We start from the raw sequence: 25,570 nt of genomic DNA, 5'->3' as shown, positions 1-25,570 counted from the left end.
CGCCATAAGAGGTTTTTTGTTTGTTAGTTTGGGGCTTTTTTTGGCTTGCTTAGTAATAAGTTCTTGATAAATCATTCCCTACTTAGAGAAGCTTTGCTTTTTCAAAGACTCACACATAGGAGACACCTAAGCAAGCATAACTGACAGAAACACATTCAATTTCACTGAAGTCTCTACAGACCAGACTCTGCCTGCCTATCAGAAGATGTTAAGAGACTGAAAACTAGGCACCTGGCTTTGGAACAAACAAGATCACTTGCTACTGCTTTTAGTGTATTTATCTTGAATCTCTGGAATCTATGTGGTGCTCAACTGTCAGGACAAGGTCTCAACAAGGTCTCAAAAAATATTACAAAAGAATTTGAAAAATTGGACACTGGGGGTTTTGGGAAATGATATTCACTAGATTTGAGGAGCCAGACATAAATGAAATTAATAAAATGCTGTCTCAACGTCCCCTATGGCAGGGAACTCATGAGAGCATTTGCAAAGTTAACAGCAAATATCTCACTGAATTAAAGAACAGAAGATCAACCCTCATTGAGGAGAGCCGGTAAATACAACCAGGAAGGTTTTAATTGCCCTGTTGACTGGCACCACCAGATATACTCTTAAAACATACGGAAAGGAAATCAGGCTACAATGTGGTTTTTCTTTAGATGTAAAATTCAACAAATTTAATTAAGATATCATATGACAGTTACTTCTCAATATTCTCAAACACAAACAATTGACCTTTTTAATAGTAATACTATTTTGAAGTACATACCATTTCAGAATGGTGCTTAGAGTTAATACAGTTACTATGAGTTTTCAGATTAATGTCATAATTATTGAAATGTACCCGCATCCGAAGAAAACACAGTCATTCACACAGAAAATACTGTAGGCACTTTAAACTGAAATATGATGGTTTTCATGGCAATGTTACCTACCTCTTTTTGTGGTGTTATTCAAACTACTCCCACCTGACCTACAAAGAGAACAACCCACAAACAGACCTTGTCTTTCCTCAAGAAAGGCTTTCAATGCCTGTCAGGTCACTATCAGGTACAGCACGCATTGCCTGTGGTGTTAGTAACCCTACCCAGCAGGAAACACACAGTGCACTGTTTTCCCAAGTTGTTGGGGAATTCCTCTGCCCATATTATACCATTATGGAAATCCCTGTGGAGGGGCGTGGCAGAAGCCAAATTTCTTGTCAGTTAGCATAAAACCACCCAGATAGCTCATGCACAAAAGCTGATCCAGATTTTGTGTCTGTGCTGGGGAAATTGCCATCTGATAAGTTTCCATTGGTAAGAGTAAATACAGATATGGTGAGTGCAATTTTCCAAGATGAATGCCAGCAACCAAAGGGGGAAGATAGCCTTGGCCTCAAAAACGTCAATAGACTTTCCTGGTCAAGTGAAATAGGCCCAAGCACAGTTCTCAGACACCACGTAAATGTGTGACTGATCTCATGTAGGCAGGTGAGCTAGTGTGCTGTCAGTTCCATCAGGTCCTGCTTCTGCTTCTCAGGAATGAAGTAACTTTCAGTTACTTCAAAGTAAAAAAGTCCACAGCTTTTCTCCTGCTTTCTCCAGATGGGCCCTGGTCTCCCAGGCCTTCCCCTGACAATCTGGAAAATGCAAATCAGACACCTATGGGGGAGGAGCTGCTGTTTTGCAGCTTCTGTAGAACCTTGAAATCTTCCTTTGATTCTTCAGAAGAAATGAAATGTAGATTGTTTCCTTGAAAAACAGGATCCACTGCTTTGGAGACAGCCCTTCATTCCTAGGTTCCTTTAAAGCTGAGGACATCAGACACCTAATAGGGTTAATCACACAAACCAATGGCAAGTCTCAACCTGAAGGCAGTTCTGGGTCCTGTGCATCTGCATTAAGTGATGCAGAGTAATTCCTGCCTAAGCACTGTTTCCACACGGCTTTACGAGTCCCTGTAAAGCTACACCAGATCCCTGCAGCACTGCCCAAGTGTGAAATCACATGCTCAGCAGCCACACTAGATATCCCATGTTCTGCTCCACATGTTCTGGGATTCTTCTCACTATGCACTGTGGGACACCAACCAGTGAGCATCTACCCCATTTCTCAGAGCTCCTGCTTTTTCTCATCCTTGTTTCTCTTATTTGTAGCTATTTTAACTGCAATATAAAGGAAAACTAAGGAATTCTGGTGCAGTGCTGGAATTCCAACAGTGTGTATCAGTGACACTGCTGAACAAGACCCTCTTCTGTGCAGGAGAACCTTGACAGGCCATGCAGCAGCTCACTGACCCCAGTTAGCCAGCAGCCTTCTGGCTTCTGTCACAGCCTAACACCAACCTTCTGATTCATTCCTTGCAGTCATGGAGCAAAACAGGCAATGGTTCCCCTAAGGTCTGCAGGGCAGCGATGTGGTGATGTGATCACACAGACTGGGCTCTTCTCCATGGCAAAATAAACACCAGATCTTTGAAATCAACTGAGAAAGGAACTAACTAAAGTTATAGCAAAAGCACCTGGAACATGCACATTCTGTTTCTGTGACCACTGTTTGGGAAAGCTGCACAGGGAGCTAGTTTGGAAAAGATTCAAGGAGTCAGGAGCAGCCTGTAGCCAGGCAGGTACTGCAATGAACGCGGAGAGGCAGCAAACACCGTCAGATGCAGTGGCTGTCACAGAGGCCAGGTTTCCTGCATACTGCTGCCAAGGCACACCTGAGGACCACCACTTCCACCAATTAATTGGATTTGAAGACTCTGGTGGGTAATCCTATTCAGAGAAAATGCATAATATAGGCCCATCACCTCAGATCACATCAATCACCTGTTGGAGCTCCCTCTTCTGCTCTGCAGCACTGGCAATCCCTCCCTGCTCATGGTGGGACCAATTCTCCACAATCTTTCACACTGTCCAGTCAGAAAAAACAGTTCTCATATGTAAAGCCCTCCACTCACATCACAACTGCATCACCTAAAAAAAATCTCACACAAAGGATACCTTTTCTACATAGGCATCTAATCAAGACCTAACAATCAGCACTGCTGTTTGTCAAAAATCTGGAAGGAATTGTAAAGCAATACAAGCATCTTCAGTTTCATTGGTATTTCCAGTTCCATTTGCAAAGGTGAACCACTACTGCAGCGTGTTAGTAGCCTGCTCTACCAGTTACTCCTGGAAATGATGCTCCACCCAAAAGAGCTGTTTCAGCTAAATCTTCTGGGTAAGTTGTTGCTTTACTTCATGTTCCTGGTCCTTGTAGCCCTCCTCCTCCCTTGGCACTATAGTTGTGGCAACAAAAGCGTATAAAACAGGGCCAAGTGCACCCACACATGCACTAGGCTGCTCAGAGAAACAGATCTCCCTTTCTGTAACTGAAACTTGCTGCCCAAAAGCAGCTAAAATGGCACTGGGGATCACACAGGGATGCCACTGCTTCTCCTCATTCCTGGCACTTCACTCTTCCTCCTGATGCCTCCACAATGGAGGACAGCCACTCTCCAGAGCATAGAATTCTTAACATAAGCAGGGATTCTCCATACGCTGTGGTAGTTTTACATGAAGAGTAGCACATGCAGTTCCATTTATCCCTGCAGTATCAGGCTGGATATCTCAGTGCTTTGCAGCTGACCTCCACATGCACAGTGTTCTTCTGTCTTGCTCTTTTAGATACCTGGGAACTGCACAGTAAACTACTCTGGACCAAACAACAACTGGTTTTTGATGTGCATGCAGTTTGGAGTGTCAAAATAAAGAGGACACATGGGGAAATAGGAAATCACAAATACTGCTTACTAAAAGCATTCTGTTAATTTCACAAATGTGTACATTGAATTTAACAATGAAAGACACAAAAAAGAAATTAAATGCATCCTTTTGTTGTTAAAAAGATAAAAATAAACTTAACTCTCTCACCTACCTTGCAGAGATTAGAAGATGGGATCCAAGTACTTGCAAGATAAGCAACTGAATCAAAACACCTTCCACCCACCTAATAAAATTAATTTCCACTACAGGAATATTTCAGCCAGATGACCTGGTGAAGGAAGACATTTCCCTCTAGTTTTTGTAAACGAAGTTTGAACTCCGATTGCCCACTTAAACCTCTCTCTCTCTCCACAGCCGGATTTTTCTCCTGAAGTGGATGAAGAGACAATACATACTGGTGGGCTATGTGATGTTAAACAGGGGCCACATCTCAATACAGCCATTTATGTGCCTAGCCTCAACCTGCAAAATCCATTTCCACTCAGGCTTAAATAGAGTTCCAGCCAAGTGATCAAACAGGGGAAAAGGATAAAATTATTTGCTACACAAACTTGCTGGCTTGTTCCATTTCCTAACTGCCAGATCAAGTACTTGCCAAGGATGGTTTACTTGCTAGTCTTCCGAACTGTATACACTGGGATGATTTTTGTTGTTGTTAAAGATTCAGTGAAACTTTCACCGATACCAATGAACCAACAACAGCTTCCCTTTGGCAATGCACAGAGAAATGATACTTGTAACTGCAGTGGCATAATCCAAGCTCAAGTTCCTCCCGCTTTTTTGGATCTTCCCTCCCCCCAGGTGAAATCTCAAGAACAACCCACAGCAGACATGATGAGACAGATACAGCACATTGCTGAAACTCTGAATCATGGCCTTGCCACTGAATCTACACCTTTATTGCAGGCACAAGGTCCCGTGTTTGAAGAGAAATAAACAAGAAGGATGCAGGTTCACGTGAAACGTTCCCAAAGTTAACAGCTTTTGTACTCCCCTACCTGCTAAAGCTAACCAAATACCTGGAAACTGTCTGTATTTTAGTTCAGCTCTGAAAACAGAAAATAGAACCTTTTCTTTGTGATACCACAAACCCAGGCAGGATAAGGGGGAATTTTTTTTTTAAGCTGTCCTCCAAAAGGTTTCTTTTCCTGGAGCCCTGTTGCACACATCCAGTTACACATTTCCAAACACATTCCAAGACAGTCGCTCAGCTATACTCATGCAGGTAATTTCACAGACTTTAACAGACAGGTAACATGCATGATGAATAAAAGCAGCAGGGAACTAAGGGAGTGATGTAATTAGAAATACACACAGCTGGCTAAAACCATTCTGAATATAATTAAGCTTTGAAACATTATGCCAGCCAAGATGTTAATAACTGTGGAAAAAAACCTGTGGTGATTTTCATACTTATCAAAACAAGGAACTGTTGAGAACCATTAATAATGTGGGTAAATGCTGTCTAAGCTTCCCACACTCTACCCTGCCAATAAGTGCAACAATCCTGCTATTCCAGTCTGGAGCTCCTCCAGAGCAGAGATATTTAATCAAGTTACATTGTGAACTTGCTCTGCAACAAGTTAAACATAAAAAGATCAATATGTAACAACAATTTATCTGTTAGGCTTGCCTGGACTAAGATGTTAAGCACTTTAGACAAGCACACATTAAACTTTAGCATAAAGCATATTTCTAAAGCCAAGTTATCATTTTCACAGACAAGTGTAGAGGAGGAGAACAAAAGGAGGCTTTGAGAAGCTGTGGTTTAATAACAGTTGCTATGAACAGCAGGAGACCCTATGCTTGAGAAAGAGCAGAAATTGTTTTCATTGATTACTTTTCAAACATTCCACAAACTGAAAAGATTAAAGGAACTGGACACAAGCACCTTCTACACCAGTGTCAAAGAGCTCATCTGTGTCTCTTAGGGGTTGCTGGTACCTGTAATTAAAAGTGACACTTTGTCTCCTAACTAACAAGCAATTTCTTAATAGCAGATAGATTTTTGTTCTTATCTAAGTAAACACATTATAAAAATTTCCTGAAAACAGTCTTATTTGAAACACTGCCTAGTCCAAAAACTTACCATGAGTGAATGCTATGAACTTCAATTTATTTATCCAATGGATTTATATAAAGTGTGTTTCACTAACCTTCAAAGTCCACATCACCAACTAATTTGGTTTTTCCTGTAAGAGGATCATGGATATGGTTGATGCCTACATCAATCACAGTTGCACCTTCTTTGACCATATCAGCTGTAATCAACTTTGGGATACCTGGAATCATAAACACACATTTCACTACCCTGGCCAGGCAACCTGAAGTTACCACTTTTGAATGATATCAAGGGGTGTGCATGCACAGCTATGCATGCACAGAATAGAAATCTACAACACTGAATATTTCTTGGTACACCCGACACTGAACACAACTATTTATCAATTGCACATTGTTTGTAACTACTACTAGAGAAAAGAGGGAGAAAAACCCCACAAAAAACATCCCATCAGAAGTTGTGCCATGGGATTTGTTTTGGGACAAGAAACACACTCAACCAGTAGGCAATTTCAACTGTTACAGTAATCCCAGCAGACAACACTGGTCTTCCACAGGGACAAAAGACCATTTCTTGCTCTTTACAGCAATTTGGGAGACTTCTGCACTTGTCCTGGGAGACCCACCCTGGGCACTGCAAACTTTATGGGCTTCTTCATCTCTGTGTGGGGTCCTGGAGTAGGAGTATTTGGCTATTGAAAAATTCCACCTGAAAGAGCCACAACAAACCACCTCATCTTTTTTCATATGCACCATATTTCTCCAGCACATTTAAATGTGAAGCTTCTTGATACTCATCACAAATATGTGCTTCAGTGGGGACCCAGAAAACCTAAAAGGTCACTTCAAAGTCTAGCTAATGAAATGTATCCATGGCCCTATAACTCCTGTCAGGAATTTCTTCCCTACCGTGCAACCTCCAACTTTCAGTAGTGGGAATTTCCAAACTAAATATTACAACTCACCTTGCTTCTTGAGCAATGCCATCAGCTTTTTGTTCTGAAAGCAATGTTAAACTACCTCCAAAAAGAGAGTCTGAACTCCCCTCTCCCCATCAAAGCAGCTTTCTCTCAGGTGGGGAGAAAGCAAAAAGGAAAACAAACCAAATCCATATGGGTTGAAACTGCAGTTTTTTGGAGGGAAGGGCTAGTGTACAAGGCTCTGGCTCCATGTGCAGTGCTGAAGCACTGACACAGTCATTTGGATACAGACAGTACCAGGACACTCCTTGCTCTCCATTTCTCACTCCCCCATAAGATACTTGCTTGAAACTCTGCTTCTCATGTTGAGCAAGCCAAGATCTCAAACTCTTTCCTACCCTGTTTGATAACATCTGACTGCATCTCCTTCATCCCAATCTGATGTAATCCACAGTAACCTGGCTGGTAATTGGATAATGCTTCAGCCTTATGGGGGTAAATGATCTGTGTGTGATAGGGCTGCAAGTATATTAATGGAAGCTGCACAGTTACATGCTTTGTAAAATGGTTTGATAATAAGCCAAATACTTAATAGCAACAAATGAACTAACCCCCAAACCAAATGAGCATATCCAGCTACTTAAGCCTGCTTTACATACCAAGTAGGAAGGGATAAACATTAGGGTAGGTTTTCCTAAAATGTACTCACTGAAGAATATGGAAAAACTTTCCATTGGCAATTTTTGCAGAAAATGATGAATCACATTTTAAACAAAGGAAAAACAAGGCCCTACCTAATCTGAGTTTAGGTGCAAGAACTGTGAAATTCCAAGGAAGCTAACCAGAATAAAAGATCTGATCAACCAGCACTTCTGACACAAGAAGACCACAGATCATGTCCTGAGGGACAGCACAAGCAGTCCAAGCAGAAGTTCATCTGGAATTTGACACAGTCACTACTTTCCCTGTTTATCCCCCTCCAAAACGTGGCAGGCAGATGAGTCCTGTTTCTCTCAGCAGACTGGAAAGCCCAGAGAGCAGGAGCAGCAAGCTGACTGGCTCCAGAGTCCTGTTGCTTCCATCACAGCCTTGCCTGTCCTGAGGTGGCTCTAGGAGCACTGCTGGGTAAAGCTGCACTTGCACTGCTGCCATGGGGCTGGGCTGATGGCAAAAAGAACAGACTCCATGGGATGTCTGTACAGGCAGGGAGTGCAGGCCAAGAGAGGTAACCCCTGTGGCGAGATACAAAGTGTCAGGTGTGCTTAACAGGAAACAATGCCTTAGATAGAAATCCAAAAGCTGTGTGGTATTGAAAGAAGTTTTAGGGAGGGGCAGGCTGGACAAGAGCAGCCTGTTGGAATTTAAGATGCAAGGAGTTGGGTAGGAATAAGAAGGAATCAACTGCATGGATAGTTACAATCCAAATCAGGAAAACTGGTGCCCCAAGCCTGGGGGCAAATGAGAGACAGCACACAGAGCCAGATCATCTTACTTTCAGGAGTAAGAGAAAAGAAGCACCTGATTTGAAGTACCACCAAAACCATGAATGCAAGTGAACAGGAAAGCACTCAGAGGTGGAGCGCCAGATCAGAAGGGACTCACTGCAACAAGTCACCAATCAGGAGCCAGGATGCAGATGGCTCTTGCAAAAGTACCACATAGGAAAAGGAACCTTGGTCTTCCAATGCAGGCACATACAAAAAAAGCTCTCTTCTTCTGCACATATTCTGCAGTGGCCTGTAAAAGCAGCTGTTCCAACCTGGCAAGGTACAAATTGCAAGAAAGGTAACACTTACTCAACAGATCACCCATTTCCGGGGAGTGTGTGATCCCAGAGGTAAAATGTGCACAGTTCTCATGTAATAAAAGGAAGCTTGAAGTGATTCCACCTTTCTAAAACACAACTTTCCCCAGAGCACACACCAGGGCAGGGCTGAGTCCTGTTTGCACAACCTAGCCCCAGGTTTTTTCATCATTCCAAGTATATCTCAAGTTGTGTAATGAGTGTTGTATCATGCTCCTGTTACAAATTATAGAAGGAAAATAATGTGAAAGGTAAACATGGCTGAATGGCTACCAGGCCATTTAACTCCAAGCATAAACAATGACAAACCATGTTCAGCACAGAAATCAGAAGCAATGATTAAACTGGAAGCAGTGAATTTGGATGAAATGCCACTGGTTTATTTCCATTTAGCACACCATTGCTGTCTTTTATTCACAGTGGTGAATTCTGGTCAGGCCCACAGTTGAACAATTAGATGTGGGATAAATAAGTTGTTTCTTGATCCTGGCCTGCCAGCGAAGTTAAACTCTGAAGGCAAGGGCATCTCACTTCAGCATGAAGTGACAAGTTTTAGACAGGTACCTGTCTGTCTATTTTCATCTAGAAAATACATAAGGAAGTCTTGGGTCTTCAGGATGAGAAAGAGGGGGAAAGGGAGCAGAAAAGAGGAAAGACAATTCTCTTGTAGTCCAACAAAACAGTACAAGAGAAGGATGATACCCCTGAGCTGCAAAGGGACCCAGAATTTTACCAAGGTCATACTAAGTTGGGTCACTTGATTTTTTTAAAATTAATTTGTATTCTACTTCAAATACCTATAAAGAAATTAAAAGGCCACTTAGAAGCAGAGTTCCTTTTGTTTCTTTGGGACAGATTAGTTAAACCCCAAGTATTTCAGTTTATGTTGCTTTAAGAGCACAGACACTGCTCTTTCAGTCCCCTTCCTCTAGGCAATTACCACTGTCTTTCTCTTGACATGATAACTGTAAAAGAAAAAAAGCCCCAGCCATTACTAACATTTACCCAAACCTCCAGTTAATTTGGCAAGGTTGGCCTTAATTCTAACAGTGGTGGAATGATACTGTGGGTTTATGAATGCAGGCTCCAGCTGATTTAAAGAAACCCTCCTGTCGAAATTTAAATGACTCATGATTTTTCCATGGCACAGAGAATGTTTTAATTTACATAATTACACCTGTATAAACTATGCACTGACCGGTTCCCAATCTTGAGTTCACTCCAAAGTCTCCCTAAGGGAAAGGTGTCGCATGTGACAAGAAGCAGTTTATGAGTCTGCAAATGTGAAGGGCAAGAACAAAGAGCCCGATCACTTGCTCTTCCTACAGGGAGAAATCCTACCTACTGCAACACCCTCAGCAAGCACTGATTATTCAGTGAAGTGTGAAACAGCCAGTGCCACAGACACAGACTGCAAAGTCCTCTTTTCAGAAGGTTTGAAATACTGCAATTGGAGCATCAACACCAACCAGCATTACCTGCAGCAACTATTACTATGTCAGCAAGCTGTGTATGGATCTTGAGCTGCTCTTTTGGGGTGTATCTGTGAGTAATGGTCACTGTAGCATCACCTGAAACAGAAGGGAAAAGCAATTAATTGTCAGATGTAAAATACTATAAAAAGCACAGCATTTACCCTCAGGCACAAATTATTTACTTTGGTACATTAACAACAGAACAGATGATCAGATTTATCTTGGGATGTGACTTTTAAATCAGCATAGGCAGAACACTCACAAGACTTGCTGCTCACACATGAAAAAACATTTGTTCTTAAAAGTTCTCACAGGATGAATTCATTTATATACTTCCCTTCCATGGCTTTGTTACATTCAGTGGAACTCCACAAAACAAACCCAGCACAGAAGCCAGTGTGTTTTACCAAGGTCAGTGTGTAGAGGGTGCCACATGTCTCAGCTGTTTGCCACACACAAAAACTTCAACACAAGACCATCAGTAGAAGCACACATAATAAACTCTCCTGCTAAGACATGAAAACCCTTGTGATGTGTTGTGGAGACACTGAGGAGAGACCACAACATGAGCAGTCACAGGGAGAGGGTCCAAAGGCTCATACTGCATCCAACAGCAGTGTGGTATTCCCTTGAAGGCTGCCCAAGCAAGCAGCAGAGAGAACAGCTCTCCAAGAAGACTTCTGCCAACCCTCTCTGTAATTATGTTTACTGCAGTGTTCAGGTGTTACATACCCCCAATCTCTGCCTTCCACTCATCACAGACACCTAGGTTGTGTTATTTGCAATTAAACTGAAACCTTTTGCCTTCTCGGACATGACCATCACATCTGCTTCCTTTGGAATGTGTCTGACTGGTCTAATCTGTGCCTCTCATTATCTCTCTCAGGCATCTCATCTTCAACCTTTCTGTGCCCTGGCTTCACTGCTCTCTCCCCTCATTTTTTATGCCTCTTCTTCAGGCTCTGCAGTGCACATTATCTCCCCAAAGACAAGCAGATCAAAATATTTGCAGATGACAAAAACAGAAAAGTACAGGCTGAAAAAAATAAAGCAGATATTGGAAGACTCCTCTAAGCAAAAGTAGTATGTCTCACCCAAAACCACAATCACGACTCAGCATAAAGGTTGAGAAAAACCAATGGATAAAAGCCAAAGTTACAAGGTTATCTCTGAGGAATAAAATTGGTGCTAATTTGTCTGTAAAGTTTTAACGTGTCTGTAGTCAGCTCCTGAAACCAAGCAACTGCCTTCACTACCAAAAATGAAAGGAGAAAAAAAAAGGGGAAAAAAAAAAAAGCCCCTACCTTAAGAACAGCAGTCCAGAAGCTTACAGACACCTCAGAAAGGGGAGGTTTTCCATTTATTTGTGATCATGCCCAAACAGAAAATAAACAACTACTATTACACTGCTACTTCTGCTGAAAGAAGAGGAATATATTTAACAATTAAGACTCCACATCATACTCCCAAGCCAATTCCCTAGCTTACAAAACAGAGATAGTCTCTTGACCTGCCTACACAGAACAGTATTTATTTTGGAAGGGGTTCACACAGCTTTTCCATCTGATCAGATGTTGCCACCTGCAGGACATGAGTGCATCTACATATGAAACATCACAAATTATGACAGTCCCCAACTTGTAATTTTTGTTCATAATCTAGAAAGAAAATCAGCCAAAATGCACAACAAAAAGTAGTACCATGTATACCCACCCCTTGCATCATTTCTCAATTGTAAAAAAAATAATCAAATCAGCCCAGTTGATGAAAAAACCTCTTTCTTGACTGATAACCTGAGAAAGTTTTTTCAGCATCTTACTGTAGTTCTTCTCTGGTCCCTATCCTCCCGAGTTTCAAAAAAAGGAAAAAAAGCTGAAACCATGGCCTGGCCCCCCCTTCCTTTACACATGCCATCCAGGCCAATTTCTCACTGCTCAAAGCAGAAATTAAACCCAAATGCAGAAGATGAACTTCAAGGAGAGCCCCATCTGTGAGTCAGGGAGGAAAACTCCACCATATTACCCCAAATACAGAATTATTTACCATCATATACACAGCACATAGACACTTAATGCCAGCTCATTATCAGAGGAGTACACATTCTTTTGTTTTCTCATTGCCAGCTGTTCTATACTGTGTGCCAGCACTCAGCAGACTGGAAAACTATGAAACTACCTGAGAAATAAATCCATTTCTTCAGATTAGGCAAAGAACTTCCATGAGTTAACTCTTTCTGTATCCAGGCTCCAGTGTCAGCAAGGGACTATGAAGATTCTTCTGTCCCTGCACCAAATATGTGACACACCTAGAACCACTGGCAATGCCCACAAGCAGGGTTTCAATCAAAGTCTTCTGACATGTCAGGAACCACAACTTTGGCAGAAGACCATGAAGCACCACAAAAACCTCATGGATTGACCCCCCAAAACAAGCTGCACTACCAGACAGTCAAACAGGAACTAGAAAGCCAGGATACAAGACAACAAAACTGAGCCGTGGATCCAATCCACTCAAAAGCTGGAAGCTGCAAACAGTATTTAGTTACAGCTAGAAACTGCCCATGCAGCTGCTGAGGGTTTTGCAACAAGCTGCTAAAAGCATCACAGGTCACTAGGTCCCCTCATTTCCAGGTGGGAAATGTGTAAGTAGTTCGTAACATGACCTTGTGTTCTACCAAGCCTACTTCAAACATCAGCTGCACTGCCAATAACAAATGTCACCCAATATTTGCAGCAAATGGCAAAAATGCTACTAATTTCCGTGGGAATGAGGATGAGACCAGAACTATGCAGCAATGGTAATTACAATCCAGGCACTGAGAGAAGTTCCAAATAGCAACTTTCCCACAGAGGCTGAACGGAAAAAACAACTCTATGATTAGTATAAAGCTTTTAGTGTTTTATTATATTAATAACAGATTTCACTCTGCTCCAATTAAACAGGCCTGGAATTAAATGTCCATGTTCACCTCATTTGTGGATACCACCACAGCAGTTTCTAACATCAAAATGAAGCAGCAAAAGGGCAGCATTCTATCTAAGCTATATTTGTTTTAATTTCTACAGCACCATTATAGCAGCACATGTAGGCTTCTGTAATTAGGATTCCTTAAAAATATTTCCACCACAGCACTCAATTTCCAGGGGGATATAAACTGCACTGCAGAAACACTCCCCAGGCCAACAAGTAATCATGGTACTCACACTGTAGAGTTCCTTAGTTGGTCATTCAGGTACTTTTATAAGCAACACCTCACTGACATAGCACAACTCAAGGGTCATGCCACACTTTTTTGTTTATTCATACTTAAATCTGTGTGTGTACATGTAGGCATATGTGTACATGTGTGCTCACTGGTGCATGACCAACAAAATCAATATTGAACAAGCATGAAGGTAAGGCATATAAACAGCTACATTGTAAAAACATCACGGGAGCCTCTGCAGCTCTTCAAGGCTACGCTCAAGGATCACTTGAAATAGTAGCTGTTTCAAATGGAGGAAGAAGTGATGACTTAACACCAGAAAAAGTCAAGTCCAGAAACTGCTCTCCTGAGAATAAGGCAGGAAATGTGTGAGCAAATTTATTTTCTTGGTCTGGTCAAAAGTATTCAAAAGCGTGGAAAGCTTGCTCTTAAATCTGAGTCCTCTAGCCAGCTTTATTTTCAGGACTTCACAAATGAAAACATTGGGATAACATTCCTGGACTTACCTCCAGGCCTTTCATGCTCTCCATCAGTATGTAAAAGCATTGAAATAGGCATTCCAACATTTTTGGATCTTCCGGCTACAAGAACATTTTTTCCAAATGTTTGTATTCCTTGCAGGGGAAAAAAAAGTAAAAAATTATTTTCCAGTATTTTGATATATCTAAACCCTTCTTCTCAATCCCCACAACAGAATTATTTATGGTTGTGGATTGCTGACATCAACACGACTTGAAAATCCACAAGGCTGAATTTGAGGGATGAATCCACAAAACTTTCAGCTTTCACCTCAGAGAAAGAAAACTGAGAGCTCATTCAGGGTACCTGAATCACCCTTAGCAAGGACTTAATTTCCTCAGTCCAGCCACAACAGAATGTCTACCAGTAAGGACATGTACATTGTAAATAAAAAATTACAACTATTGAAAACATATGCATTTTCCCCCCTTCCAGTACTGAATTAAGTGCTCCCATTTTTTGTTCTTGTTTTTCTCCCTTCTCCACAAGAGCTTACACATCCCAGCTTTTATTTGACAAATAGAACAACAACAGCACCAAAAATTTCCTGCAAAACTACAAAACCCAGAAAGTTACTGAAGTGTTCCACCAAATACTACTGTCTACACTTACATAATAGCTGCACTAATGGCACAAGTGGCCATCTACTTGGCAGCTCCTTATTCAGATTAATACTCTAAATGTTCGTTCTTCAATCAGCCCAACGCATTTAGAGAACCCTGACCTTTTAGCTCACACCTGAGTTGATCCCTTGTTCACCTCCCAGGACAAGAAGAGTTCCAGGAGAGGAGAGTCTCCTACCTGTCCGTTTGATGATCTCCCAGACAGCAGCAGCGGTGGCAGGGATTATGGAAGGCTGATCCAGACACAGCCGCCCAATGTTCATGATATGGAACCCATCCACATCCTTCTCAGGGGCGATGGCATTGCAGACTGTCCGCTCATCTATGTGATCTAGGAGACACACAGCCCTCAGCTACAGCTCCCTCCCTTGTCAGGTGCCATCAATGCATCATCACAGCCCAGACCTGGCCAGGGTAATCAATTACTGCTCTTGATTGAACCAACTACACTGCCCCTAAAGGCAGCTTTACCTTTTCAAACAAACACTTTACTGAAGATTAGGTTAAGCCATTTGTTACAGTGTTGATACAACAGACCCAGTATGCAGCTGAGAATGAGGACAGTAACTATTAGAGGAAATATTCAAGGAACTCATTTCTGCAACGTAGAATTCTTAAAACATGGAATGACTCAAAAAGTCCAACTGTAGTAGGAGTCCTTGTAAAATATATGTACTATGTAAGTGGCTGTGCCCCAATCCTAGCTGTTCTAAATGAGCTACAGCTGTGATGTCTTTAACTGGGCAGCAGCTGTGGCTCATGAAGGCAACTGGGATAAAAGGGGGTGGGCTTTCCAGTCAGGGAGAGCCTTGGAGGAGCCCTGACTGTGAAGGAACAAACAATACTGCTGAGAAGAACTGCTCATAAGGTACAGAACTCTAGAAATATAATAACAGCAATATGAGTACAATACCCAACAAACCACAGGAGAACAGTTACATGCATTTTTCTGGTTTCTAAGCCCACAGAGGACACACAAGCTAATTTTTAAACAAATCAATGGAAATCTGAAGCTGAAGTAACTTTGAAGGTCTAGCTTTCCTATTCCAACAATGCATTTTTTAGTCAACTGTTCATCAGTAGGACCAAAACATAGTGTACTTCATGAAAAAAACCAAGAAGACACCAAACTGTTTGATATTGGTGATCTCAAAACACTAAATATGGCTTAAATGACATTGCCTACACAAATTTTGTATTCATATGTACTCATACTGAATATTTTTCATTTGCACTGATACAAGACAGTTCTGTAACTGCTTAAAGCTTACACAGCATAAACTTTAGTACTGATTATGGAAAAAAAAAAGTGTTTGCCAGAGCTCTTCCTGCAGAGTTACAAACCCAAGCATAAACCTGGAATACATAACACCACAGAGGAACAGCTCCACAAAACATCCCATACTAATCCAAAAAGCAAACTGCTTAATGACCGACCCACGGCCTGCTGAGAGCCCCATAATGGCACTGACTGACCCAGGGCCTGCAGTAACCCAGACCTGCTGAAAGCTTTTGTCCGGGAGAAAGGCAAGCTGAACCCCAGAGCAGGTAGATGGGGAGAGAGCCACTGACCCTCTATGAGTTAATGACCTGTTTGTTACTGAACCTCCTGGGAATTCGGTTGTTCCTCCCCAGCACCTGCAAGAGTGAACCAAACTACTTTCCCCTAAACCCGACAAGTAGGCTGAGGGTTTACAATTTCCATCTCAGAGCAATTGCTTTTTGCATCCCTTACATGACTCACAACCTGAACAGAATCCTGCAAATGTGTGGCAAAATGTCCCAGTGTCCAAGTCAGAGCTCACTACAGGAGGTTTAAAAAAACCAAATAAAGGAAAATAAGCATCAACAAGGAAATTCAGATGTTGCCAGTAAAATATTTTAAAGACCTAAACAGGATGTTTTAATTTAGGAGGGTTTTGTGGTTTTCCATTAAAAGGAGGTAGATAATTAAAAGATAAGCATGCTGTAGAACTTAAACCATACTAATCTCCTGTTGTAAGATTTCCAATTAGAAAACCCCTACAGATAAACCAGGCTGCTAAGATTTACAGTTTAATTCTCCACTTTATGATGAGAGCAAGTTTGCTTTTGAATCCTAATGAGAAAAGACTGTGGAAATTAAGATATTAAGTACATTGATGAAAGAGTCTCTCAGAACTGAAACTTGCCTCACAGAGACTGAAAGCAACCATAACCCTGTTTTCATGTCAACTGGGGAATTAAAAAGGAAAACAAAACCAAGGAAGAAATTTGGAGTAACCTATTAAATGGCTTTTGCAAAAGCACTTGTTACCCTTAGGCAAGTCAGTTGTTCTTCCAACACAAACTTGGTAGCCATGCTTTTCCTTGTGCCTAGGATGAGCAGAACACTGCTCTGAAAAACACCTCCTCCACACTGTCTGTCTTTAGCTTCCCAAAACCTGACAGATAATGGACACAATTATGTTAAAGGAAAAAAAAATCATGTTTTACATGGATATTTTCAACATTCAAAATTGATTTGCAGAATTCCAGAACAGGATTTACAGTACTGGGAGGAAACGCTGCTGCACAGCTGGGGACAAGTGAGCTGTGAGCCAGAGAAGAAGCTCCCACAGGCCTTCTTAATTTCCAGAGGAACGAAATTTCTTAATTATCTTACTGTCAGTCTCATAAAACATGAGCTGATACCCATACAAATTTCCTTGCTGTCATTACAAGCCACTCCCTGCACTCCTCCTCTCCCTTTTTGGCTGAACTTGCAGGACTACACTGGGCATCACTGGCCAAGCATTTGCCCACAGAGAAACTCCTATTTACACAACAACTGCCTCTGGTGCTAGGACATGGAAAATAAAGGCTGCTTTTCAAAAGGGAAGAGTATTGAAAATAATAACATAGCACAAAAGGCATTTGAAAAAAATACTGCATGGATTTTCATCTTCTGTCCCAAATACATTAATATTTTGTGGCCCTCTCCCAGGCAACTCAAACCAATAAAAAAGGAAAATTTCTAGAAAACTATCCGAAGAAATGCACTCAAAAGTGCACAGAAAATAATTTCTCCTGAGTCAAAGATTAAAATCCTCAAAGTTAAGTTGCCCCAGCTTAAAATAGTGCAACAGAACAAAGCTATTTCTGATTCCTTTTTTAACCCAAAATTGATCAAAAGCCACACCTTAAGTAGTTTACTGCAGAAAAGTCCCAAACCCCACACCACAACCTCAGTTCTGGAATAAGCAGCCTTCAATGACAGAGTTTTCACAATTTCTGAGCTTTGTCTCCTTCCATTACAAGGCAAATAAAATCTGGAAAACAAGCTAACTTAACTTTTAACCCTTTAGTTTATTAAGTTCCTTTGAGGAAAAAAGCCCACTTAGCTGAGTTATATTGTTATGGAATAACAATATAACTCACACAAAGAGCTTACTGAATATTTCCAGTTCACAAGAAACCGCACATTTTACTTTACTATACAGACACTGCAATATTGACAAAGTTCTGCTATGGATTAAATTGTTCTAAAGCTCTTCCTACCACAAGCAACAGCTATGCCTGTCTGATAGATTGGAGAGAGGCTAATTAGTCTTCATGTAGTTATTGTGTCACTGGGCAAGAATCTCCAAACAATTTTAGGACTAATCCTTACTTAAGGACTTGAGCACTTCAGTACAGAAGCATCAAACAGTTCAACTGACACAGCTAGAATTATCATCATGCTTTTTTTCTTTCCTCATGTTGACCAGGTTTAAACTCATTACATATTGAGACTAAAAGAAGTTCTGAACTGTGCACTGATGAAAGCAGACTTTAGCAACCTGATATTCTCCTGATAAATGCATTTCTATGAGTGGTACCTAACCATTCCCCTGAGTACCCTCACCAGCAAGACACATGACACCTCTCATTTTTAGGGAACACTGGGAGTCCAGTGTACAAGCCTGCTTCCTTTGCTACAGGCGTCAGACAGGATGATTCCCATCCCCAAGCTGCTGGTGCTTCATCTTCTACAGTTCTCATGGCTGCAACTAAACTCTGGTAAATACATCACCTGCTGCTGCAAATCTCTGTCACTGGGAAAGATGCTCCTCCAAAGGAAACTGTCCACATTCCATCAGCTCCTACCTTGAAGGCCAGGACGTGGCTCCTGACTTGTGTTATTCTCCCACCTTGTGGCGAACTTATTTCACTACATGGCGCATTTTGGGCGGCTTTCGTGTACCGCCAAGTGCAAACCCTCCTCACCATGAGCACTGCTGTTTATTACAAACACAACCAAAGCATTTTTCCTTCATAACACTCAGTTTGGCTGTTTTATAGATAAAAAACATTTTCAGTTTAGTTCTTTATTTCTCTGCAAGTTTCATCCCTGCAAAAATACCACTTGGCCAAATACTCCCCCGTGATATTTCAGTGAGATTTTATAATAAATTAAAAGAAGGTAAATAAAACCCCAAAAACTTAGTCAAGGCTTTTTAGCACAATGCTCACCTGGAACATTAGGGCCAACAATGAAAACAAATGTTGAATGTTTAAGGCAAAACCTGGAATCGCTATGAGAAAGGCTATGGCATCACCTGCTATATATCATAATGCTGCATGGTATAGAGAATGAAAGCATAAAATTCAAGGCAAAGCAGTGCAACAATCGCAAAAAAATAAAGAAGATAAAACTGGATAAATTAAGTGAAATGCCTTGAAACACCACTGTGATAGATCATTAAAAAAAGACAAGTATTACATATGGAAGTATTTTCTTTAAAATGAACTGCATACTCAACAAAAAACACCTCACCCAACCCTTCCTTATGCAGATCCTCTTTCAAGACTTTCTTATGGCCCTAAGGTACACTTGCAACCCAAAACTATTCAACTCTTTCCTCTTATATGGACCATGTAATATAAGGAGTGGGACAAAGATGTCACACACCTGGGAGAGGCAGCTGAACTAATAAGCCACTAACTCTGGAATCCTTGTTGAGTTTTGCTGTCATATCCAAGAGCTCTTCCTGTGAAATGTCTTTAGGCCTCAGTATGATCTCACTAGAAATGCCTGATAAAAACAAAAGACAGAGGACATGGCAGAATAAGAATACAGAGTGATCAGCTTAGTCATTTAGTTCAAAAATCAGTCTGATTCTTAAGAACTGTCTCCAAACACAAAATGAAACTTGCAGCACCCATTCAAATCACATTAAAACTACTTTCTCCATACATCCATGCAATTCCTTAGGTGCATCAGAAAACATGTGGAAGAAATTGGTGCAAAATTAAATTAAGACACTAAGGGGATTCCTCCTGCTTTATTTTTTTCTCTTTAAAGCTTACTAAAGGAACACTCATATGACATACCCACAGCTGCAGCTGCCTTTATCTTGTTCCTGACATAGATGTGACTGGCTGGATTGTCTCCTACCAATATGACAGTGAGGTGAGGCCTCTGGTTGCCAGCAGATATCCACGATTCCACGTCCCTTCGAACTTCTTTCAAAACCTGGTGTGCAAGCCTCGTCCCTGAGATAACAGCTGCTTCATCACTACAAAGATAAAAAGGTATACAGTACTTAGGGTTAAAATTGCATCAGGAAGAAGGCACCTTCAAGTGTGTACTCTACCATTTTCAACACTCCCAAATGTTTTGATTCATGTAGTGGTACTTCAATTATTACTTCAAAAACACTAAAACACTACAAACCTACCTGGGAAAAGAAGTGCTTTCCCACTTGTCACAGTTGAGATGGCCACAATACACAAAGTATCACCATACAATTTCAGAAGGCTTTCAGCACTCATCCATACACAGTGACACCATAGCTCTTCAGATGACTCCATGCCCTTACCTACACAGAGTAACAGCACACAACTCCAGAAGGCTGCAAGCCTCTGCTCTTGTTCAACCTTTTACACCCTCTTGTTTATGCACTGCACCTGTGTGCCCTCTGCTCCCTGTGGTGATTGGTCAGTGCCCCTGGACACTCCATGGCTGTTACCTTCAACAAGGTTCACCTGCTGCTCACAGCTGGAGCCCACTGGGGATGAGGCTCAGCCACAGCCCCACTCCCAATTCCACAAACTGTGTGCCCACATCCACTCTCTTACCTGAAGAGTGTGGATGTGCCATCAGTGCACGTGGAAGAGAAGCTAACCATCCACAACTCATTTCCCAACACACACAGCCAGCCATGTAAATGTACATGAACTCCTGCGTTTTGGAATAAAATATGAGGATGGTCTTACTCCCTTAAGTTTTACTTTACCCATTTCCCTCCTCAAATTTCCCTAAAAATTGATTTGATGTAGCATTATTTACACAATTTTTTGTCCAAGCCTCAAAGAGGTAGTTCTCATATTTCATAGCTGATAGGAAAGGAGTCAGTACATAGCACTTCTCACATCTGTAAAATATAAAAATAGCAAATACTGAAATATGTTGATGCTTCTTAGATTTAGAACCTAGATAAGTCCTTTGATGGCTATATCACACAAGAACTGCATGAACAAATAAATCACTGCCTGTACAGAAAGCTTACACTGCAGCAGACATTGAAACTAAGTCATGAATAATTATTATTGTAAATTTTACACACATTGAAACATTGACCAGGTGTTGGCAAATGACAGGTTTAATGATAGATTTGTGACAGATTTCATGACCAAGTTAAAATGACAGACTTAATATGTGTCACTGCACCATCCTGTCCCACTGTTATCCCACCCACCCAGGCATGCTCTTACTCTGAACCCACCATGGATTTACCACAGAAAATTCTTCTTGTTTATGAACCCAGTGACTTGCAGGCCATGACACAAACTAAGATCTGCACTGCTATTTTAGATCAATTTGTACTCCAGAAGCCCGAGATCACATCTAGCATCACAACAGGACATGTCCCACACCCCATAAAAACCTCTGGAAAATTATTAGTGCAGGGACATCTATGTTTTGCAGAACTGGAAAAAACAGTTACTAGCAACGTAGCACAGAAGTAGAATATGCACTGGTCCAGAAATACAGCTGTTTCTCCCAAAACTGACAGAATCAATACTCAATACACAGAACATCCAAGGGTCAGACGCTTATTTCAATGGCTGTTCAGCTCACTGATCTTTTCATTCTTGAAATCACAAAGACAGTGCTCTCAGCATCGGCACTTGTGACGTGCTGAACCTCTAGTCAGTTTTCAGACAGGTCTTAACACAATTACATGTTCATGAAAAGGTCCATAAGCAGGAGCTCAAACAGACCCTCCCACGCAGACCCAGGCAAGAGCTCAGAGCTGCAGTGCTGCAAAACCAACACCAGAATCCATTTGCAGACAGCACAATAAATAAAATGCAGGGGGTGATTATTGTCATGACACTGATCCCCGGTGCTACAAAGCATGCCCTGTTTGCCACTAAATGATGAATATACACGGCAATTCTGTATAAATCCCCTGACAGGCTCTTTAAGGTATCAGGAGCAAGCAAACTCGCAGACTCCCCTCAGGGAGGGGGCAGGAAGGTCACATCGCGAGGGGTTTCTTCAATTTCAAGGGCACCGCTTAAACCCCCAATGTATCACCAAGGCCAGGGCCACGGCCCGCTCGCCCCCCGCTCTCCCGCTGCTTCTTCCCCGTTTCCCCGGGAAGAACCGCGGAACTCAGCGGGGATCGGAGGGCATCCGTCCCGAAGGGCGATCGCGGGGGGCCCGAGCGCGCTGATCCCTCAGGCGTTTCCCGCCCTTTGGACCCGCCGCGCCATGAGGGGTACGAGGATGAGGAGGATGAGAAGGAGGGAGGAAGGAGAATGACGAGGAAAAAGACCCGATCGGTGCAAGGTACCTGGCGGCGCTGCGGGGGAAGCTGCTGGCGCTGCGAGCGAGGGCTCGCCACAGCCTCAGGGGCGCCCAGCCCGGGCGCAGCAGCGCGGCAGAGGAGGCGGAGGAGAGGGACAAGGCTGTGGCGGCCGCCGCCATTTCGGTCGGTCCCCACCGACGGAAGCGGCGCCGCAACCAAGCGACGGCAGGCGGGGCCACCGCCGGCACCGGGATCGAGGCCAGAGCGGGCGGAGCTCGGGGACGGCAGGAGCTGAGGAATCTGCGTGACAGGGATTTGGAGCCTCAGGGTACAGCAGGAGCCGCGCAAAAGATGCCCCAAACATGGGCTTGGCTGCAGCCTTTGGCTCCCGTGAGCTGCTGTTCCCGTCGCAATTTGGGTTGGGCAGACACAGGGCTCCGCGGACAAGCATCGCTGCTGCCCCTTATAGTTATTCCCTGCACCCCCGTGTTTTCTGAGGGGAAAACTCAGGGAATCGCTTGCAGCTTGCATATTGGTGACTTCTGTCATGTTCAATGGCAGATTTTATAGTAAAAAAATCGCCTGTGCAGAGCGGAAGGAGCAAACAAACCAAGATCTGAAATAGCATTTAAAAAGCATGCCAAAATAACAGCACTCCCACCAGCCTACTGACAGCGGGAAAATTCCTTTATAAAGCTGGGAAAAGCTTTGGAAGGATGTGTCAGCTTAGTGAGGCTTCATATTCTGCTATGGTCCTGGCAAGGATTCTGACGAGTTAAATGTTTCCAAAAGCATTGTGGCTCAGGTGCTTCCACAGACAATGTGCATGCTGGGTTTTAATGGCTTGCCCTTTCTAAAATATTATTCTTATCAAATTATACCCTGGATAAAAACACGCCATTGTCCGCCCACCCCTCAGCACCGCCCGTCCCTCAGCATCTCCCGTCCACCCCTCACCCGCTTCGGCTGCTTGTCCCGGTCCTTCCCCTCGTCCCGCGGTTGCGACCCCGCTTCCGCCTGTGGGGTCCGGCCGACATGGCTGCGGCCTCCTCAGGGCTCCTCATCCTGCTCCACGCTGCTGCTCCCGGCCTGGACGCCGCTGAGGGGCTGGCGAACCTTCCTTCGCCTTCCTCCCGGCACCCCGGGCCGGCTGCAGCGCCAGCAGCGCCCCTCGCAGCGCCGCCAGGTACGCGGCGCCCACCGGGGAGGTTTCCTGCTCGCTCCTTCCTCCTCACCCTCCTCACCCTCCTCGTCCCCCTCACGCTGAGGCGGGAAGCGCGCGGGGGGCAAAAAGGGCGGGAAACGCCTGAGGGGACGCCGAGGAGCATTTGATCAGTGTTTGGTGAGGGGACAGAACGTGGCACAAATGTCCTGGTTTTACTTTCAGAAGACGCAAAAGTTCAACCAGGGAAAAGTAGAGACTTTCAAATTTCAGGCACAAACTTTGTGCTGTTAAAAAAAACTCCAAAACCAAAAACGAAAAAACCAACCAGATTCAAAGAGTCGGGAACTCTGCAGCTGTGGGACATTAATGCTACAGCGTGTCTAATTCCCACGAAGAATATGGTAATATTGCGAAGGTATAGAAGGGAATGCCAACAATATGTGCATAACTCTTTGGAGTTTATGCAACTTTCAAGAGGCTTTGGAAAAATACACACACTTTCAATAAGGAAAATACCACGATCTTAGAGAGGCATCAGCAATGCAACACGTTTGCTGAACTTTTAATATGAAAAGCACATTGAAAATTGTGACCTGACATAAATTTTCTGGGTTTTTTTTTTTTAGTTATGTGACTGACGTGGAGAGAAGTTAGTTTCTGGGATTGTCTACAAATGAGTGTTATCCCAAATCTTTAAATCATCTGGTCAGTGATCTATCAGAACCAAAGTCAGCTGAAGAATGGTTTGGCAAGTGACAAGAGGACAGACATAACAGGTATGGGGATTGCTGGGAACTTCGGTGTGGGTTTGATTTGTTTTAAATTCACAAAGACATCTTTTGTTGACTTCAGTAGCAGCGCTAATTTCATCTGCATACCCAAGTAAAAAAAAAATAAAGTGCTGGGTTTGTTTTGATGATTTGTTATCAGAGAAAAAGAACTTTAATGTGTGATTTTCTTCCCCCCCCCCCCTCCATTTAATAGAATAAGCTTTAAGGTGAGATCCTCATGAAGATCCCCTTACCACACAGAATTTGTAATGCGTGCTTAGACACACTAGAATTCTTGGCAACATCTGTAATTCTTAATCATTCTTATAGAATAACCCAAAAGACAAGTTAAACCAAGTTAAAATATGTCAATCCAGCTTAAGAGAAGCTGAAAATCCCTGTTCTCTTGCCTAATGATGAAAACCAGTGAAAAAGTCAAAATAGCACACACTTCTGCAAATATCTGACAGAATTTGGAGACTGTCACTATATAGAAAGAATTGTTACTACTCCTAGTAGGAATAGTTATTACTGTCTATCACTTATTTTGTAATAAGGAAACTGCTATTTCAGATAAATCAGATTGTTTCTACTTGAAAACATGCATGAAAAATGGGTCTAAATGATCCAGTAATATTTGTGAATGGCATTATTAATGTTTATCGCTGTTTTTTCTGTTATTACTTTCTAAAATTATTGCTTTTCTAATGCTATTTTCACTGTTATTACTTTGTGAAAGCAGTACCAGAACCTTTGTGCCGCGTTCGGTCCCTCACCAAACACTGATCAAATGCTCCTCGCCGTCCCCTCAGGCGTTTCCCGCCCTTTTTGCCCCCCGCGCGCTTCCCGCCTCAGCGTGAGGGGGACGAGGAGGGTGAGGAGGGTGAGGAGGAAGGAGCGAGCCGGAAACTTCCCCGGTGGGCGCCGCGTACCTGGCGACGCTGCGAGGGGCGCTGCTGGCGCTGCAGCCGGCCCGGGGTGCCGGGAGGAAGGCGAAGGAAGGTTCGCCAGCCCCTCAGCGGCGCCCAGGCCGGGAGCAGCAGCGTGGAGCAGGGATGAGGAGCCCTGAGGAGGCCGCAGCCATGTCGGCCGGACCCCACAGGTGGAAGCGACGTCGCTTGGGGACAGACCGAGAGATCCAGGTGGCGGCTGAGGGACGGGAGATGCTGAGGGACGGGCGGGGCTGAGGGGTGGGCGGAGCTGAGGGCGGGAGAAGCTCGTCCTTAAGGTAAATCTCCCCAGTCCGTAGGGGAGCTTTGAGAAAACCTGTCTGCTATTTCTTTTTCGTGACAAGCCGTTTCTGCAGAGGGCAGAAGAATCTGCTTTTTATTTCTGTTGAAACCCTTTAAGTGTAGCGCCTTCATTTGAAATGTGTTCAGCCGCTTTAATCAAATAGTAGTGGTGAAAACCCCCAAGCTCCATAATAATTGTTGCTGTCTTGGAGGGTGATAGCTTCTGAGTGTGCTCTTTTTGTATAGAAGAAAATAGTGAGCTCAGGTCCACGGAACAAGGTGTTT

At 43.0% G+C, this 25,570-nt stretch overlaps 1 protein-coding gene across 4 annotated transcripts in view; it reads right to left on the bottom strand.

Moving 5' to 3' along the window:
* LOC131083833 (bifunctional methylenetetrahydrofolate dehydrogenase/cyclohydrolase 2, mitochondrial-like) overlaps positions 1–22,347 on the bottom strand; it is a 39,494-nt gene extending 17,147 nt beyond the window's left edge. For all 4 annotated transcript variants that reach the window (XR_009114485.1, XM_058024804.1, XM_058024803.1 and 1 more), the window contains exons 1-7: positions 22,164–22,347; positions 19,693–19,877; positions 19,271–19,393; positions 14,537–14,689; positions 13,723–13,830; positions 10,015–10,107; positions 5,908–6,033 (exon numbers count right to left, since the gene is read on the bottom strand). Coding sequence is in view for 3 of the 4 variants with exons in the window: in XM_058024804.1 (XP_057880787.1) it covers positions 5,908–6,033; positions 10,015–10,107; positions 13,723–13,830; positions 14,537–14,689; positions 19,271–19,393; positions 19,693–19,877; positions 22,164–22,297 (922 nt within the window). In the remaining variant the exon portion in view is untranslated. The remainder of the gene's footprint in view (positions 1–5,907; positions 6,034–10,014; positions 10,108–13,722; positions 13,831–14,536; positions 14,690–19,270; positions 19,394–19,692; positions 19,878–22,163) is intronic.
* Positions 22,348–25,570: the final 3,223 nt, after the last annotated feature.

This window comes from Melospiza georgiana, chromosome 5 (genome assembly GCF_028018845.1).
Source record: "Melospiza georgiana isolate bMelGeo1 chromosome 5, bMelGeo1.pri, whole genome shotgun sequence".
Classification (NCBI taxonomy): domain Eukaryota; kingdom Metazoa; phylum Chordata; class Aves; order Passeriformes; family Passerellidae; genus Melospiza; species Melospiza georgiana.
This window is presented reverse-complemented; position numbering and strand designations above follow the sequence as displayed.